Source organism: Amblyomma maculatum, chromosome 7 (genome assembly GCF_055883805.1).
Source record: "Amblyomma maculatum isolate TAMU_Amacu chromosome 7, ASM5588380v1, whole genome shotgun sequence".
NCBI classification, from domain to species: Eukaryota; Metazoa; Arthropoda; class Arachnida; order Ixodida; family Ixodidae; genus Amblyomma; species Amblyomma maculatum.
Window position 1 is genome coordinate 106,442,569 of NC_139350.1, and position 18,395 is coordinate 106,460,963.

At 44.0% G+C, this 18,395-nt stretch overlaps 1 protein-coding gene across 2 annotated transcripts in view; it reads right to left on the reverse strand.

Annotated features, from left to right (window-relative positions):
* Positions 1-18,395, reverse strand: part of LOC146184271 (golgin subfamily A member 1-like) — a 104,414-nt gene that overhangs the window by 26,309 nt on the left and 59,710 nt on the right. The window contains exons 12-13 of one of the 2 annotated variants that reach the window (XM_084609317.1): positions 12,659-12,811; positions 6,724-6,819 (exon numbers count right to left, since the gene is read on the reverse strand). In XM_084609317.1, the coding sequence (XP_084465443.1) occupies positions 6,724-6,819; positions 12,659-12,811 (249 nt within the window). The remainder of the gene's footprint in view (positions 1-6,723; positions 6,820-12,658; positions 12,812-18,395) is intronic. The other variant, XM_084609318.1, reaches the window with a different exon arrangement.

An 18,395-nucleotide genomic window follows, 5' to 3' on the forward strand; every position in this document is an offset into this window, starting at 1 on the left:
GACAGCCCAGTACGAGCCTATTTCTCTCGAGGCTCTCTTTTCTTTTGGAGGGTAACTGTGCACGCATAAGAGTCTCACGTCTGCCAAAAAAACCACCCCCATAGTCCTTGAACATGGAGTCACGCAAGGTAAGCTAGTACATTTCTCTCCCCTTTCTTGCATGCTTCCTCCTGTGATCGTATTTCACCCCATACGTATGCGGAATGCTCTCATTGTGGCAGCTGTTTGTTGGCTTGTAGATTTTCTTGAGAGCAAAGAATGGTCTTTCGAGTGAAAGACTTGTGTTTGCCCCTTTTGGCCTGAACCCATCGTGGTGACGACTTATCGTACTGGCTCTGTTAGAAATAGCTGACTAGTGCTAGTTGGCAACTACCCCACCTAGCTCTTGGAGGGTTGCCGTGGGAATTAGCCACTGTAAAATCGGCCCTAGTAAAAATTCAAACGGCGAAAAACAGCACCAGCTTCAACAAGAGCATGAGGCTAACATGGCACGTTGAGCCTGCCTTCTGCACTGCAACCTGAAGCAATGCAACGTGTGTGTAGAGAAGCAGTAAGGAGGCAACAAAAGTGCTAGCAAGAGAAGGAAAAGGATGATGCTACCACTCAGATCTGAACCTGATTTCAAAGAAACTAAAAGGCTGAGGCAGTCTCACTGCAGCTTCTCGCACTGCTTTCTGGAATTCCAAGTGGTCTGCTGCATTAAAAAAAAGATTGCCTGGGAAGCATCAACGGTGCTCCAGATAAACTGGTCTACTTATTTCAGTAAAGATCCAAAAGGCCACTTTGGAATATACATGGACTCGACAGCACTGGGTCAAGTAAGTGAGGTCATCCTTACTCGGCCCACTTAGTGTCTACATGAACTCGCTCCTAGCGAGTAAGTATAGCAGTGGCACCTAGTGTCGAGATTGGGAGTTGTGTGAGCATCATGCTCATGTTTGATTCCGTTGCCATTTACTATCAGGAGCTTCGATTACTATCTTTTATCACTGATGAGGGCTAGAAAGCCTTCAACTTCACTGATGCTCTTAGCTGCGCTGAAAGCTTTTTGATCCCAGAGTTCCCCCTAACTCGACTCCCTGATTTGACATGCTTTTAGACAAGCTGGCCAAGTGAGTTAACTTACCCCTGCAAGCGAGTTAACGTGACCCGCTCTGCCGCCTACTTTACTTGACCCAACTGCGTATACATGAACCAGACAGCCTGTTTTATATTCGACGAGCTTACTAAACCTGACTCTGTCAAGTTTATGTATATAAGGCTCACATCTTGACTGCACAAGCTTTTTAACAGATTCTGCTTTTTGTAGCCAGCACTACAACTTCTCTGTGATAACTATTAAGTGTTTTTTCTTCATTTAATTACAGCAGGCAAAAAAATAACACCCTTCTCTGTTAAAGGAGTATAGACACCAAATTTTGGTCGCATTCTTTTTTTTCCTTTTCTTGTTTCTTCTGGTTTCTTCTTGTTAGTGCTGCGTAAGTCATCCCTGTATGTTGACCTGCACGCAGTTTTCGTCTATGACTGCTAAATAATTCATAACTGAATTTTCTTTTCTCACGAGTTTCGGTTTCTGCAGCCGAGAGATGGCTGTGATGTCATGATCACGTCTTGACGTGCAACATGAAAAGCAGCGATATAAACACTGATTCTTCACTTGCGGTGATTCCTGTTCTTGAGGTAGGCTGGCGTTATCATTGTAGCGAAACCAAACGACATAGGAATGATTATATAGCTGTTTTTTTTTTCATCCCTCACGTGACCTAGACTTGACTTCGACGTCACAGCCGTTGCTCGGCTGTTGAAACCGAAACAGGTGAGAAAAGAAATTTGATTATGAATTATTCAGCAGTCGTAGGCAAATATGACGCGGTGATCCGTATATAGTACCAGGCATAATTACAAAGGAAGAAACACAAACCCAAAAATTAGGTGTTTATAGTCCTTTGACTACCATATCTGAGAATGTCACAGTTCTGCAGTGCAATCACCTTAACTTTATAAATTTCCACAGGTGGCAAACAAATTTTTATTGCTGCGCAGGGTGCAATGCCAACTAACAAATCCTTCTTTAGGCGACAACCTGTACAGTTTAACATATAGAGGTTTAATTGTGCTGGAAAAAAAAAACACTAAGCGCCACCTCACTGCTACTGGTTGCAACGCACCAAATTATCTGTTGCAAACAAATACTAAATGGCCTATCGTCCTAAATTAGGCATTGTGCAAATCTGATATCCATGAGATGTTTTTGTGCACAATTTAAGAACTCAAGTCCTCTATGAAACACCCATACAAGACCACATATGGGTCGAAATCTTGCAGCTCAATGCTTTCTGAAGAGAAAAAAAAAAAAAAAGAGTCCACAAAGCTCTGCACAATTTTGTTTATGCTATGGAAAACACTGCTAACCCACATCACAGCAGACAGTCATATCCCTATGCCCATGTTAGTGAAGCATCATCCAACATGCAGTGGTGCCAAGACATGCACAAGGCCGTGCAAGGTTTTCCTAGATGTCCCCTTACAAAGCCCACACCTTAGATGCTTTGATGTGTCACTTTGTTCATGAAGGCAGAGGCTCAATTAAGAATGAGGCCATTTTTCAAAAACCGGTGATATACTATACATCAAAGTACATTTTCCTCCCCCCAAAATGTTGATAAGTAGTTGTTTGCACGCCAAAGAAAAACTTTGGGCTTTTGAGGCATGCTGAACTGTACAGCTCCAGATTAGTTTCTCTCTAAACAATGTGGCCAGTTACCAAACAGGAGTCAATCGCATCAGCTGTTCCATAAAGGTGGCACCCACTTTCTGTGAAGATGTAGATTTCTGGTTATGCAATTCATTAGTATACTAGCTATGAAAGCTATGAAAGGCATCAAATGCATTACAATGGGGTTGGGTATTAACACTGATAAAAACAATAAACATAGAAACAGTCAACAGAAAATTGACCCCTCCATTCTGCAGGTCCAAGAACAAATAATACGAGAAAAATGATGCATGACAAGGCACAGCCGCTTGCAAATTCCAGCTTAGGTAGTCCAAAGAAATGCAATCACTCTTTAGAGACTGGCACGGCACTTGAAGCATCATTTAGTCTCCTGCAGTCCCCACTAAACGTGTTCGAGACATCACAGCTCCAGCCACTGGCTGCACCTAAGCAAATAGCCAACTTGCAGCTCACGTGCACCTCTTTACATTTTTGTGCGTTTTTGCTCATAACTGCTTGTTTAGCTGACATTTATACACGGCAAATCTGATAGTTACTATGACTGTGCACCAGTTTATTTGCTGAAAGCTGAGGCAAATAATAAAACTGTGAAAATGTAGAAAGGCAGAGTTGCATGTGTGCAGAAAACCACTTAATGACAGTGGAACGTGGTAAGACTCCTGCAAACTGGCAAAGAATACTCATGACGAGGGCAGCCAAGGGGGAAGAACTGTGGCAAGCGTTGACACTGTTGATAGGTACCACACCTACTTGTAACACTGCCAGCACATCAAGGAAAAAAGGATTTTTGAGAAGTGATGCATCTCTTACACTATTAACAATAGTACGTGTTTTTGATAACAATGGACACGAATGCTCTGTAATATGCTGGGATTTAAAAGATTAATGAAGGTGGTTAACGGGTGGAAGTTTTTGTGATGCAGTGTTTCAATGTTGAGAAAATGCTGCCAGGAAAACTCATAATTCAAGTCCAAATTATTCTCCAGTGTTTAAGCCTGCAATGGTCAAAGATTTACTGCAAACAAAAGCATTTTTTTAATATATTTTATATATATAAAAACTTAATAACAGCTTTCAAATAGCAAAGCACTAATTTTGTTTTCTGTAACATTTTCTTCATACAGCTGCAAATATTTCTAAGCCCATGACAAAATTACATCAGAATTTAGGTTGGCACAAGTAAGGTTGGCCACAACAGCAGTGAATTCCCCTTTCTGCCACTGCACCATCTGTGATTTTTTTTAATTGCAATAAGTTTCTATGCGTGAAGACTTGTGTGGGGTCATTTATCATGGCCATCATCCAACAACGTACAAACATCCCAAGTAAATCATGAGCAGCATCCTAAAATGCCCCAGACTACCATAGCTCACAATCACCAGCACCTGGAGCACGTTTTTAAAGATTTAAAAGTTGAAAAATGTGAAGTGTTAAGAAGACTTGGCAGCGATGATTTGCAGCTTTAAAAAAAAAAAAAAGTAAAGAAAAAAAAAACAAACAAACTTCACAGCAAAACAAGTGAAGCTGGTGAGGCCCAAGCCAGAATGTAAGGCTAGAAAGTCACGCTCGGCTCATGCTCAACATAAATAATGTGGCTGTAAGTATGCATTGATTTTATGCAGAAGGGCTGTTACAATAACAAGGATGAAAAGCCTTCATCAGTAATTTCCAGTGAGAAAATTTGATTCGCACAGGACAAGGTTGGTCCTGAAGTCCATCTCCAAACAGGTCATGCTTGGATCCCTCGAGGGAATGACCCCTGACAGTGCGCATCAAGTCTTTGAAGCAGCGAAGTGGTTATGAAGTTCAGTTACCATGCAAAGTATTGATGGGCCAACTGATAAGATAGTGAGAGCGACACTGATACTCAGTTGGGCTGTTCAGTCCTGGCACTGAAGACAAGGCCATAGTAATTGACAGGACAGTGTAGGACAGGGGTCTCAGAAACTTGTGACAGAACAGCATATAGCAGCAGGACATGAAAGAGACAAGCGCTGACTTACAACTAATTTTATTTTCAAGAAACAAGGCTTTCTATATTATCTGCACCCCCCCCCCCCCCCAACCACAACAAATGCATCACAACCATATCACTCAGACAACTTAAAATGACAAAATAAGATTTGTTATCATAGAGGCGAATCAGTGTGTCACACGTCAAATTCCTTCATTGTTAATTGCTTGAAATGCTGGTGGGAATGTGTTGCTGACTGTTCCCAACAAACTGAAGTCTTTGCAGACAAGGGAATGACAACCGACCAAAACAAAACACGGGTTCACTATAAAGCACCAAAGGCCCTTTGTGAAATATGCACAGAAGGCCTGGTACATTCATTGCCAGCAACATGTGGGAATGAATATATAGAACAGACTGGCAAGCACATGAAAGGAATAAATTCTGAGCAAGCTTGCAGAAATCTAGGGACTTATTGTAGAGTCTGCCCCTCAGAAACCTGCGCGCCTGAACTTGCACAAAATCGAAGTGCTGGTAAGACACAGAGCAGTTGGTCTGTGAAATCGAGGCAGCTCAAATAGCGAGGCTGCGTGACCACTGTATCAGCACATTGTCAACTGTGTTAGCAAAGGAGGAATTTAACCATGTGACACACTGATTCGCCTCTACAATAACATATCTTCTTTTGTCACTGTAGGACATGTGTGTTGTATAGACGGTACATATAAGAAGCCGCGTTTCTTGGAGTCTGTGCTTGTTTAAGTCCCATTATTCGGCGCTGTTCCACCACACATGAGTAACCAACATGCCCAAGGTGCTGTTCTAGTCTCAAACACACAGCCTGCAGAGTAGTGTAATGCGGCCCACCAGCTCCAAAAATTTCAGCCTTTTTTCTGAAAGTGCTTGCCAGCTTCACAAGTCAGCTTTACCACCAGGCTTGTTTTCCAACTAAAATCAACTAAAAGGCCTCATGTCCTGATGGCACATTTTTTTGTGGAAATAGAGATACTGACCCCTTAATCTGCGTGAACTTTGGGCAGACGTAAGCTGCCTTCAAGAGCAAGGCACTAGACAATCCACCTTCTGTTTCATCTCCAAGTCTACATTTTTCTTTTGAGGATCAGTTGTGTTTCTTGACCACAGCACCCTTTCAGTAGCTCTTTTCTAGCCATCCTGAACCGGTCTGTCGTTTAGGCAGAATCAAGCATGCATCGCTTTTCTTCCCCATGAAGAATGAGAAGTTGTAGCTTTGGAAGCATAATTTTCATTGCCATTTATTTTATTGTTATTTGTTTATATTTATACTTTGAATTATTGCTTCTATTCTTATTTTTTTATTTCCTTGTTCCTGGCCCTCAAGAGACGACATTTTCTCAATGCAGCTCACGTAGCAACATGAGTTTGAGATCCCTAGTCTAAAATGTTTGCCAGTCCTTGAACAACTGCTTGTGGTTAGAAAACATGTGAGATGTTGCCACAGTTAGGTAGCTGCCATGCTCTAAAGCAGTGGGTGAAATAGTGACTCTTTTTGTTAAAAAATATATTTTGAGACATACTTTTCGTGGCGATTTTATTCAGACATATATTTTTCTAGCGCTGTGGTGAGATTTTGGAGGCAGAGTGCAGACAGTGTGACCACACCATTGCAGCCTCCGTTGTGAGTGGGTGCCACAACCACTTCTGTCGGTTCAGCTGGTTAGTGACTGCTTAGAGTCCCTTGAGGGACCAAAGTTGGAATGGCGGTCTAAGAGTTCACCCCTGACAGCAGCACATGACAGCGGGCCTTCGTTTCCATGGCCACGTGTGTGCAAGCAGCAGCTCTTAAAGGCAATGCCAACGTATCTGGAAGCAACGCACACACAAGCACCTCTGCGCTACAGCACAAAGCCACACATCAAAGCACATCTCTTCCTCAGTCAAGGGTGGCCCTCACTCCGTGGAGTGCGACTGAGGTTGCATTTCTCGCCCCTCTCAGTGCACTTATATTAACTGGCCCGAGTGTGGGAAGGAGGGGACACTTGCACTCACTCACCTTGAGTCGCCTGCTTGTGTTTTCGAGAGCAGTCACCTGCTTCTCGGCCTCAATTTCCCTCTCGACAAATTCCGTCTGAGAGGTCTCTAGAGCGCTCTGCGAATCGACCACACATACCACCCAGAATTGGCACACAAGGTTGACGAGGGGGGGGGGGGGGGGGGGGGTAAGAAGGAGATGCAAGCACAAAGCACCACTACCATAAGCATGCACCCTGGAGAAAGCAGTGCGGTGCGAGCCCTCAGCTTTGTGAGAAAGTAAAGAAGCTCGCCACCACCCCGTACCCTGCACATCAAGCTGCCGTTTGAAAAGGTGAATGGTGCAAGAAAAATGTACCTATGAGCAAACCAGGAAAGCTGCAGGCCTTGGGGCAAAAGCATGTGTGCACATGAAATCACACAGAGCTAGTAGGCAAGAAAGCATGTGGCCAAATGATGCTCCAGCACCATCCAAAGTCTCAACTCCCACAAAAACGCTATCAATGAGACAGAAAGCTGATACCCTAGATATGCACTCATGAGTGAGAGGTTACCTGGTCAGCCCAACAATCAACCACGGGTGATTACACTTACTGCTCACTGGAAAAACACGCCTCTTACTTTTTTTTTTTATTATTTAACACAAGCATATGCAAATATCATGTACAGGATGCCATAGCAAAGCCCGTGAGCAATGCTGAAAAAAGCTTTTTGTAGCACGAAGTTTGCTTTTGTGGTACAGCAGTATTAATGAAGCCAGACATCCGAGTACAGGTGCATCACATCAACTAAACAATATGGATAACTAAATTATAGTACTTAATTTTTTATATACAGTAGAGTGCCATTCCTGCAGGTTCCTATCAGGTGCCTGGCTGTCGTGTACAGTGCACAACCAATATGCCACAGGCCCTTTTCTTCGAATTTTCACAGGAGGTACTTTGAGATATTTGAATTTTGCACGAAAACTCTCTGAGAGCAGCAGTCATTAAATGTTACCTACTGAAGTATACTGTGCGATATTAAAATCTTCCGACTCTACCAATATTATGAGGCATGCAAGTGATGCTGCGGTTAAGGACAAACGGGACACTACACCGGCTGCTATAAATAGATGTGGTAAACATTGGTAGCCTGTACAGTTAACTGGTAAGTACACTCAAAAGTAGAAGGAAAAGCAGGTGCGAGTACAGCTCAGCCGATGAGTGGCGGTTGAGGGTTTCATCCCCACACGTTAGGGAGGAGGGCGGGAGGGGGGAGGATGTTGGGAAATTTTTAATAATAAAGTCACAGCTATAAAATGCAATTATTTGTATTATATGAATTAAATGACATATTTTCAACTAGAACACAGAAATATAGTTTCATGTTTGTGACTTTATTAATAAAAATTTCTTGACGACCTTCTTGTCCCTTTAAGTAAAACCTCTTCAATACGTTTTTAGCTCGTGTACCTTTCAGGTCATAAGCTCAAAATCATGAACAATGAAAAGAAACCACAGAGGGTCATCACATTCCCTTTTGGTAATGTTTTCCTTGGTTATGTAATTTTCCTGACTGCCATATTTTTTTTTATAGCACACTGTCCAGAGAGACAACAGAACAAACAACACAACAGACAACAGAACAGCCAGAAGTCAAACCTCATCCCTTGTGCAACACAGGCTGCATATTGTATTTCCAAATACCAGGGGTTCTCAAAATGGATTCCACAAGACCCCATTAAACTGACCCCCCTTCTTTTCCATTTGTTGCTACCTGTACAGACCAGGCACAGTGCTTACTTCGTTAAAACTAGGGGTCTGCAAATATTGAAATTTTCAAGTATGAATTAAATACAAATATGGGGAAAATATGCCTTCGAATATGGATCGAAAGTCTGATGAGCGAAAAACAAACTAAACATTAATAAATAGCAAACACTGCTCATCTCGTTTAATTCAGAATTCACATGATATTTGTAAATAAAATTAAATAACTGCACAAAAGTGTATACACTACTGAAAAATCAAGTATAAATTTTATGCAGGATTCTGTATAATGTTCTTGTTTTTGTTTTTAACAGAAAGGACTTGCATGAAACCATGTGGGGCTGTCATATTTCTGCTGAACACAGTAAACTCTTGTCTATTCGGTTTTCGAGAAACCAAAAAAAAAAAATATATATATATATATATATATATATACGACTTAACTGAAAGCTTGAATTATAGAATGGACCTGAAAAAACTGCCAATAACCATTTCCATCACAGTAATTTTACCTGATGGACACCTGCACGATGGCTGTCTGCATATGAGATGAAACAAAAGTGAGAGCGACTTTTTTCCCCGTTTTCAACAAGTGTTTCACTTTGTGCACACTGTCAGGAAGGTCCCTTCACAAGGAAGGACCTTCACAAAACGGAAGGTCCCTTTTCCCAAAACGGCACCATCGCACACTGAGAATGCTTCACTGCACAGGTCAAGCTGTTAAGCATTGCGGCGAAGAGAGCAGCGTGGTGAAATGCGGTGAATTCGAAAATGTTCAGTGCTTTTGTTAATTTCTGAATATTCAGGAAATCCGAATATCAGTTTTTTTAGTATAAATCAAAAAACCTACTATTCAATTCGTATTCGAAATTTCAAATATTCCCACACCCCTAGTTAAAACTCACTTTAGAGCATTAGCACTTGTTCCTCACTTTCGCACCGTCAGCGTAGGCACTGTCCGCAGCTCAGACCTTGGCAATGTGCCAAGTTGTTCCCTCATTATACCAATGTCTTGAGTGCCGGCGAAAAGGTGTAGAGGGGGCATGGAGTGCAAGGTGACCCGTGTTGGAGTTCGTGCACTCGTGCGCATGGCAGCTGAAGGCATTGGCTGCACAGCCAAGTTAGCCAAGCCAGAAAGATAAGTGTGTGCGTCACACTGGGCTTTTTTCCGGGCATTCGGATGGCATCAGTAGCCAATATCTGCTGCCAATGAGCCAATTTGCGGTGACAAACCAGTAACTTCCTATGAAGAAAAACACGCCCACTTATCCGCGCCGCAGCCAAAGCTGGCAGCAGCAGAAAGGCAACGTAAACTGGGCGAGGCATCTGCGGGGTGCCCGGTCAGTGGAGCCATGTTCTCGTGACCCTCGTGTCAATTGCAGTAGTTCTCTGCGTTACTGTTTTGGATTTACAGCTCTAAGCGTGAGTGAGAGGTGGGCATTTAACAAAAAGAGATGACAGCCAAAAGCAAGATAATGAATGCTTACAAAACAACTAAATGACGAAAAAGAGAAGAAGATAATGTAGACCTCTTCCTTCAAATAGTGGAACACATTTGCCTTGGCACAGCTGGAAGCGCATGCGGGCTCCACTTTTTAAGAATAGCTTCATCGGTTTCATCCTTGGGCATGGGACAACAAAGAGCCAGAATGACATTCTAGAGGCACACCATATTCCCAAGGGATCAGATCCTTGCATAAGTAAAACATCAGTGCGCTGTCTGGATAAAGAAATTGATTTTTAAACAGTTTGGAGTCATAGATGACTAGTGGTCTCAAAATATGGCGAGTACCTTTTGTTTATATTTTTTATGTAAATAATGTCATGTGCGTGCATAAGTGGAATTGAAGTAAGCTGAACGTCCATTGCTTGTCCTGTGGTCTCCTCCGGCAGTGTTTACGTTCCTTCCATTGGGTTTATTGCGTGTAAACATGAATGAACTAAACCAGCTCCTTGCTTTTCCCCATCATGTGCTTCGTTGCCCAAATTATTTATTGAGTGAGGGGTCTGCTGGTCAGACACAATATCTGAATGGAGAATGATGCATTAAAATAACACATAGAAAAAGCGAGGACATTCGCAGTGCCTGTCCTGTTTTAAGTACCGTTTTAACACCACAGTTTTTCACTCTCTTTTTTTTCTCCCTGCCTTGCCCCATAGAGGTCAAGGACCCAAGGAACCGGCCTAAAACATTGGTGGCAGCGTATCAGTTATCTATTATTTGGGTCAATTTTGCTCAGCACAGTGCAATTTTTGGAAAGAGCATTGACGTCAACAATGTTATTTGTCTCATTTTTAGGGTTTCCATATTTTGGCAGGATTTGATACCAGCTGCAATCGAAAGGGTTTGCCCACCTGTTCGGCGAATGGTGTGTCTAACTGTAAGCCTAAAGCGATTGTTTTATAGCCACTAAACTAGAAATGCTACAACTTTGATATTAAAGAAGAATTTGCTATTAGGCCCATATTTTGCATATTCTAACATTTTCTTTAAAATGTTTTCCTATTTAGACACAAACACATCGTTTGAACTGCTGCTCAAATTTTATCTAAAAACTTTGACTTCACAAGTCAAACTTGACACTAAGACATGAAATACTTCAGTGAAGATCATGTTATTAAAACGTGCGCATATTCACTTCATTTTGATGTACTTAGTTAAATTACGCAGCTAATATTTTTGGAGCAAAGAAAGTTAAATGAAGAAATGGTGGGGACACTTAAGCGCCACCTTTAAGGGTTCGAGGTGACACAGTTAATGATTCCTATCTACAGCTTTCCTCGCAGATCCTTGTTTGTATACATGCACTTTGCAACTCAGTTAATCACTAATTCCTTAATCTGTGCCTCTATTATCTCTCACATACTCTTTTGCATACAGTCGTGAGATACCATGTTATACGAAAGGTCACTCGACACAGATATAGAGCCCCAATTAGCCCAGTTGTATGAATGTGCCTGTGTGACCTACAGGTAACCTGTCCGACTCTGAATCTAACGGTTCCATAGGGTTCGATTCACCTCTCTCTTTCGTTCCCAAGGGGAACCCCGAGTTGGCAGCTCCTGCCAAAACATGCCAGATGCATATGCGTGATTTTTCTCTCACAACGGCGACGCAAAATTTTCTGGTGAATGAGGCCAACGTGGTTGCGTTAAAACCTGCAAAATACAGCCACGTTTCCCACAATATAGAGAGGCTTTATGCAACTAAATACATCATTTTGTGCCCAAAAAATAAAATGAACGTGCAAAAGTTACCCTTCCTTTTTCCATAGTGGAGAAAGGTTAAGCAGGAGAAAAAAAGTTAGCCCGTCTTCATTATGATTGCGAGCACATTTTACCATCTGGCTAACATGGCAAAACAAAGAATGCAGATAACTTATGAGAAAAAAAAAAAAAAATGGTTGGCACAGTTCACTGCTGTGGACTGCACAAAGGGTGTGGAGAACAAAGCTTGATTTTTTTTTTTTTACTGCTGTGAAACAGCCAACTCAAAACAAGCAGGTTAGTGAAGAAAGTGAAAGCAAAAGTGGGTGCCTTAGGTCAAGTGGCAGGGTGAAAGCCCAAATGCACGTAGTTATAGGCAGGGGCCATCAATGGGGCCATCTGTTAATGTTATCAGTCTATCCTGCATGTTGGTCCCCTCATAAACCCTGCAAACCCTATCACCTGAGAGAAGAGAGAGAGCCAAAGATACTGAAAGAGCCCTGGCACTGCATCTGACTATGACGCATGCTACGCTTTCAATGTCTCTGTTCAATTTGGCAGCATCTGTCAAAATGGCACTCGTGGCAAACTGCGCTAGGGTGGAAACACTAGTGCAGTGGCAAACACTCTCGAGAGTCCTGAAAGCCTGTTGCGTATTCGACCAATCATGAGCACTCAGCCTTAGCAGCACAATTTACCGCAAGAGCCACGTGACAACAACCAATCAGAAGCTGTCTGCTAACCATGCACTTCGAATGAAGCTAAAATATTACATCACATTACATGACCATTACATGACAGACACGGATATACTCATTGACTTTCAAATGAGATGAGTTACACCCTGCAATACAAGTAGGCTACCCCTAATGGAAACAAGGTATCTAAAATAGCTTCTTGCAGCACAGAGCATTAGGTTATCAAAACTTCGCCAACGACAGGCCTCCTCCTTTTGTGCTAACACACCACAAGTCACCTACTCAACCGAAAGCCACTCACAATGCGTGTCTGTGCCTGGCTGGCCTCACGATCCCGCTCCCGTTGGGCCTGGCTCAGCTGGGCACGCAGGTCAGCCGCCTGTAGCCGCAGCTCGTCCAGCTGCGAATCCTGAAGGGACCTCTGGCGCTCCAGCTCCTCAGCATGACTACGCCGCTGCACACGGGGCAAAATAAACACATGCCGACAGCAAGCCAGGCTCCTTCCATGAGCCCACAAGCAGTAAGTTTGCTTTGCAAATCTTTTCACACATAAAATTAGAAGCAGTCAGCTGGTAGCCCCGTGCAACTGACCACAATGAGTAGAGAATTCACAAAACAAACTACTAGCATGCAAACAGTTTTGCTCAATTACTGCTGCCCCTTAAGAACCTTCTGAGAGAGCACTATCACTACAATTAAATCCTTACATAATGAGCTGCAGAAAGCAAAAAGGTTTATTCAATGCACCAAACAGCTTTATACAGGCACTATACAAGTCCGCCTTACAAAGGCCAACAAAAAACAGCAATACCAAAAGAAATTTTACGTGATGCTCAGCACTCACAACCACTGCAAAAGGAGTGGCTGCTATTCAAATTAAACAGTTATCTATATTCTAGGCTAATTTTTTATCCTCAGACTGCCTAGAAGAGGAGTGTTCCCAGGACAAGATACATACTGTGCACACACGATATCATATACGCAGTCATGGAAAAGCCTAAGCACCCAAAGCCTGCCATATTTGCAAATTATGCTGCAATGTGAATTGCTTCCTTTAGGCACTATAGCAGTAAGGTCCAACTAGTGTTACATTTTCACAGAATAAAGGCCCCATTAGAGCAAAAAGCCAGCGTCAGCAATGTAACACATTTGCTACCGGCAAGAGCCACCTGTCACCAGCTAAGGTAGGTACACCGAAGAGCCAGCTACCGCCTGCTACAGTTGGCAGGTGGCAAAGTGGAAAAAGAGAAACACGAGACACCAGAAGGTGGCTGCTATAGGAAAGAACCCTGCCATCTACCTAGGTTGGTAGTACATGAAAAGCCAGCTGCAGCCTGCCACGGTTAACAAAGGACAAAGTAACTAAAGTCCCCATCTCCTCTTGTACAGGAGAGGAGGGAGAAATCGGACGGTGGCTGCGACAGGAATATAAAGGATTCTAATCAATTTAAAAGATGCGGTTTATGATTTATAAAGTTTAACGTCCCAAAACGGCATTGCCTAAGAGGGAAGCCACAGTGGAGGGCTCAGTAATTGGGGTAATTGGAGTTCTGGAACGTACACTGACATCGCACAGTACACAGGCACCTCCATCGAAATGTGGTTACCATGAGCAGGATTGAACTGCACCCTCGGGATCAGCAGTCGAGCACACTATCTACTAGAGCCACTGCGGCAGGGTTTGCACTGGTCCACTTATGTTGCTATGTTGTGTGGGTACTGCTACCTTCCTTTGTTTACTGTTCACCTCATTCATTTCTTTCTATCTTACCACACACGCAGTTGCACCATCCTGACTGAAAGTGGCTCATACTTTTATATGCCCCACTGCCCTACAGTACTAACAAATGCATTTCATATATATTGCAACGCACTCTGAGGCACTCTCTCTCTCGAGCCAACAGGTTCACGTCAAAACACACACACACACAACTTGCCACAAATACACCAGAAAGCAAAAAGCATAGAGAGAAGCCTGATGTCCTCTGTGCTTTCCCCTAAATGTGGAGGAAAAGGGAAAATCTAGTTTACAAACACTTGCTGCTAGATGAGTCAAAGGAGGAGAGAAGCATGAAAGAAGCAGTGATATGTCATGCCCAATGGCACCTATGGTGTATAGTTTCGACTGCGTGCATATTCCTTAATAATGCCAGCTTGGCTAATCACCTTGCTCGTGTGCCGCCAGGAATGTGCTGCTAAAACACCGTGGGACTGGGAAGACACTTGCTAACATATGTACTGTTCCAGCAGCAGCACAACATGTAGACACCGAGGGGTGGCCCACGAAACTTCAAAAACTTCATTTAGGTTCGTCTTCATGTTCTCCTCTATTCTGGCCCCAAGGTCACCGGTGGCACGCCGATAATGGGAGCTAAAAGCATTTCATGCTTAAAAATTTGTCACAAACATACATCAGTGCCATGGGGAAGCTGGCGACTGAGTCCAAATCTTAAAACTTGGCTGGTGACTGCAGTGGATGCAACTGCGGTGGCTTCAGCTAATAAACAGCACAAGAAAACAATTACATTTCACTGAAGCAATCATTTCAATCATCTAGCAAGTCAGTTTTGCAAAAAATTGTGAACAAAGTAGGGGGTTATTTTTGGGAGAAATAAAGTCATGTTCGTGCCATCAGGAGATTCGGCTTTAATTAGGGACCCTCCCAAACAGTTCGAGAGTTGGCAAGTATGAGAATGACTGCTCTTTTTCTTTTAATTACATCACGGAACGAGTACAGTAAAATCTTGGCAATACGAATCCGGCTTATACGAATTTCAGGATGATACAAATTCATGAAATTTCCCAGCCATAGTGCATTATGCACAATGTGTAGAATTTCGGATGTTCCAAACACTCTCCTGCACCACTACAGATGATATGAACGCGAGAACTGGGACCGCAGTTTTGAGCACTACGAACTGCCCGCAATCACAGACTCCGCAATCGCCAGCCGTGCCGTACGTGTAGTTTAGGGTGGCGCATGGCCAGCACGTCACTACCGTTGCAATTGCCTGTCGGCAGTGCACGGCCCTCACATCACCGACGTCGCGATCTAATCTTGTGCCGTCAATTCGACAACATCGTGATCGCCAGTGGCACGCGAGCAGGTGGTAGCTGAGCACACGGCGGTTGACTCTGCGACTGCTAGTCATGCGGTACGCATAGGGAGCAATTTGCGGCGGCACGTGACAATGTCTCAATCTCCTGTCGTGCCTGTATGCACTGTGGGAACCTCTCGGCCATGCGCAGCCCACAAGTCAACGACATCACAATCGCCAATTGGCTCTGTGCTCTGCGAGAGGCGAGCTGTGGCATGTAGCCTTAATTAAATCTCTTCGGCCATAAACAGATCTCGGTGAATGCCTTTTCCATGCTTCTGCATGCTGATTTTTGTACAAATTTTCAAATGTAATTTTTTCGTGACCTCGTGAGATTCGTATCATAGATACTCTACTGTATTAGCCTGCAAGGAAACTTTTTAAAAAATTCTCATTTAAAGGGGCGATGACAGGGCCGTTTAATGTATTGCCGTTTTATACTTCTATGAATAATATACAGGTCTGCGATTCTACTCGCTAAGTTTTAGTGCGTAGTGCGCGGCGCATATTACAAAAAAATGCGACAGAAATCGGAATCTGGAAGCTCCTCCCACCGAGAGCAACAGCCATTTTGAAATGCTCGTGTGAATTCCCAGAGGATATGCGACGGAGCGTCGTCTGCAATGCAGGCTGCAATATCAAAGGACACGTCTCTCCTTTTTTTCTGGATGGGGGGAGGGATGACTGTCGTCCCTCATGCAGAAGTGCTTGATGAAGATGTTACCGCATGAAAGCGATATAAAGTAAGGCATGTTTTCTTAAGCATAAGGCACGGTCACAGTCAGTGAACTGCACGGTTATAGGTTCCTTATATAGCTTATCAACGCACTGATATTTCGCATTACACCGGCGATGACGCCAGCATGGCAAGCAGTCGCCTATCACCGTAGTGTGAAGTTTTCAGCCCTGCGACGCCGACGGAACTGATCAGCGGATGATCGTCCAATCTGTTTTGGTTGGATTGGAGGCCGAGCAAGAACTTGACACCTGATGAGTGAACGGCCTGAACAGCTGTACTTGTTTGTAGCTTGATTGCACTAGAAAAAGGAAAACAGGAAGCTACACTTTACATGTTCCCCTTGTCATCAGCAATGACCTTGGCCAGAAATGTTAGTCGGCGCCGAACTGCCGGCCCGTTCAGCGAAGAGTAGACCTAGCATGAGTATGCGAGCGTCGATATTTGACCCAGTCTAGCAAGCGCAGGCGGGGGATGTAGCATCCGCGGCTCTTCTTGCAGCGCAGTTGTAGTTTGTGAACAATTAAAGGTGCAACCGGTGCAAAAAGAAGTTTGGTTTGGTTTGGTTTGCGGGGTTTAACGTCCCAAAGCAACTCAGGCTATGAGAGACGCCGTAGTGGAGAACTCCGGAAATTTCGACCACCTGGGGTTCTTTAACGTGCACTGACATCGCACAGCACACGGGCGCCTTGCTTCTCGCCTCCATCGAAAAGCTGCCGCCGAGGCCGGGATTCGATCCCGCGTCCTTGGGAACAGTAGTCGAGCGCCGTAACCACTGCGCCACCCCGGCGGGGTCAAAAAGAAGTGGATAGTTTTGGTATTGCTAGCTCAGCTTGCATTTTATCCCATGCGAATGAGCAGCATACATCCAGTCATTACAAAAGCTATGTAAACAAACACGCTGGGGGCGCAGTCGTAATCCGTGAGTCGGCGCATTCCTGCGGGAGTTTAGGGCTCACGCACTAAATACTAAATGGTGTATGCTTATGTTGAAGCATTCAAGAGTCATTTGCTGGAGAAGCACTAGAAAAACGCAAGGTGAGGCTCAGGAGTCGGTCGCAGTCAAGCGCGTGGCTGCGGGGGAGACGAGACAGAGACTGTGGCAACTGGGAGGCTCTTGTTCGGTGCGGGCATGCGGTGAAGAGCAATCGAATCGCGTTGGGTTTTGCGATGACAGGACTGAAGCGGCGGCGGCACATGCTTCTGTGCGTTGGCCGTGGCCAGACTGAACATAGTTTTGCAAAAATGTTTTACCAGCCGAAAATAATTAAGTCTAACGCGCATATAACAGCAAGTCAAGAGGTACCGCTTCGTTAAAAAGTTTTGTCTGCTCCTCTAATGTCACAAGGTATGCTCTTGCATCAAGATATGCTTGTTTGAGATTTACTCTTAGTTTCTGGAATGAAAGAGCGATGACAATAGCTCAGCAATCAGGAACATAACGCTAACACCTTCCCACTTTCGCGGCGCATGTACATGGCGGAAGGAAACGTTGGACAAGTGCCTTTTTATATGCGGGAGCACTTGCTGCTAAAACAAGCTAACTCTCATAACGTAAGAATAATATACTTCTGACTGTATGCCTAAATTATACATCATGAGCCTGTCGATTTCGGCCTCCTCGGCAATCTCTAGACCAGGGGTTCTCAAACTTTTTTGCTTGGAGGAACTCCAAAAGCCTTCAATAAGTTCCAGGGACCCCCCCCCCCCCCCTCTCACTTTCACTTACCACCAATGTCGTCGAGTGCATTTTTGCAAAGAGAGAGTTGCAAAGGTTAAATGTTTATTGCACAGATTAATACAAGTACTAATGTGATGGGTGGTACTGCTTCCCTTTTAAGAGCAAGTCAAAGTGTGGCTCAGTAGCACTCAGAGCTAGTCTCATATCAGCCGCCGGGTCAAGACGGCTCCTGTGCTGGTTCTTCAGATAGGCGAGGGCTGAAAATGCCTGTTCACATGCATATGTAGTTCCAAAGGGAAGCAAAATGACCACTGCCCTTTCAAAGAGGCATGGAAACAGTGGAGCAGTACCCATCCAAAATGTCACCAAGCCTTCACCATTAAATTTCTCTTTGAGAGCAGCGCTTGCCCCGAGCTCTGAGGGTTCTCGCGGAACACAAGAAGACAGCCCGCGGAACCCCTGTGTTCCGCGGAACCCAGTTTGAGAACCCCTGCTCTAGACAAAACCCAATACAAGTCCGAGA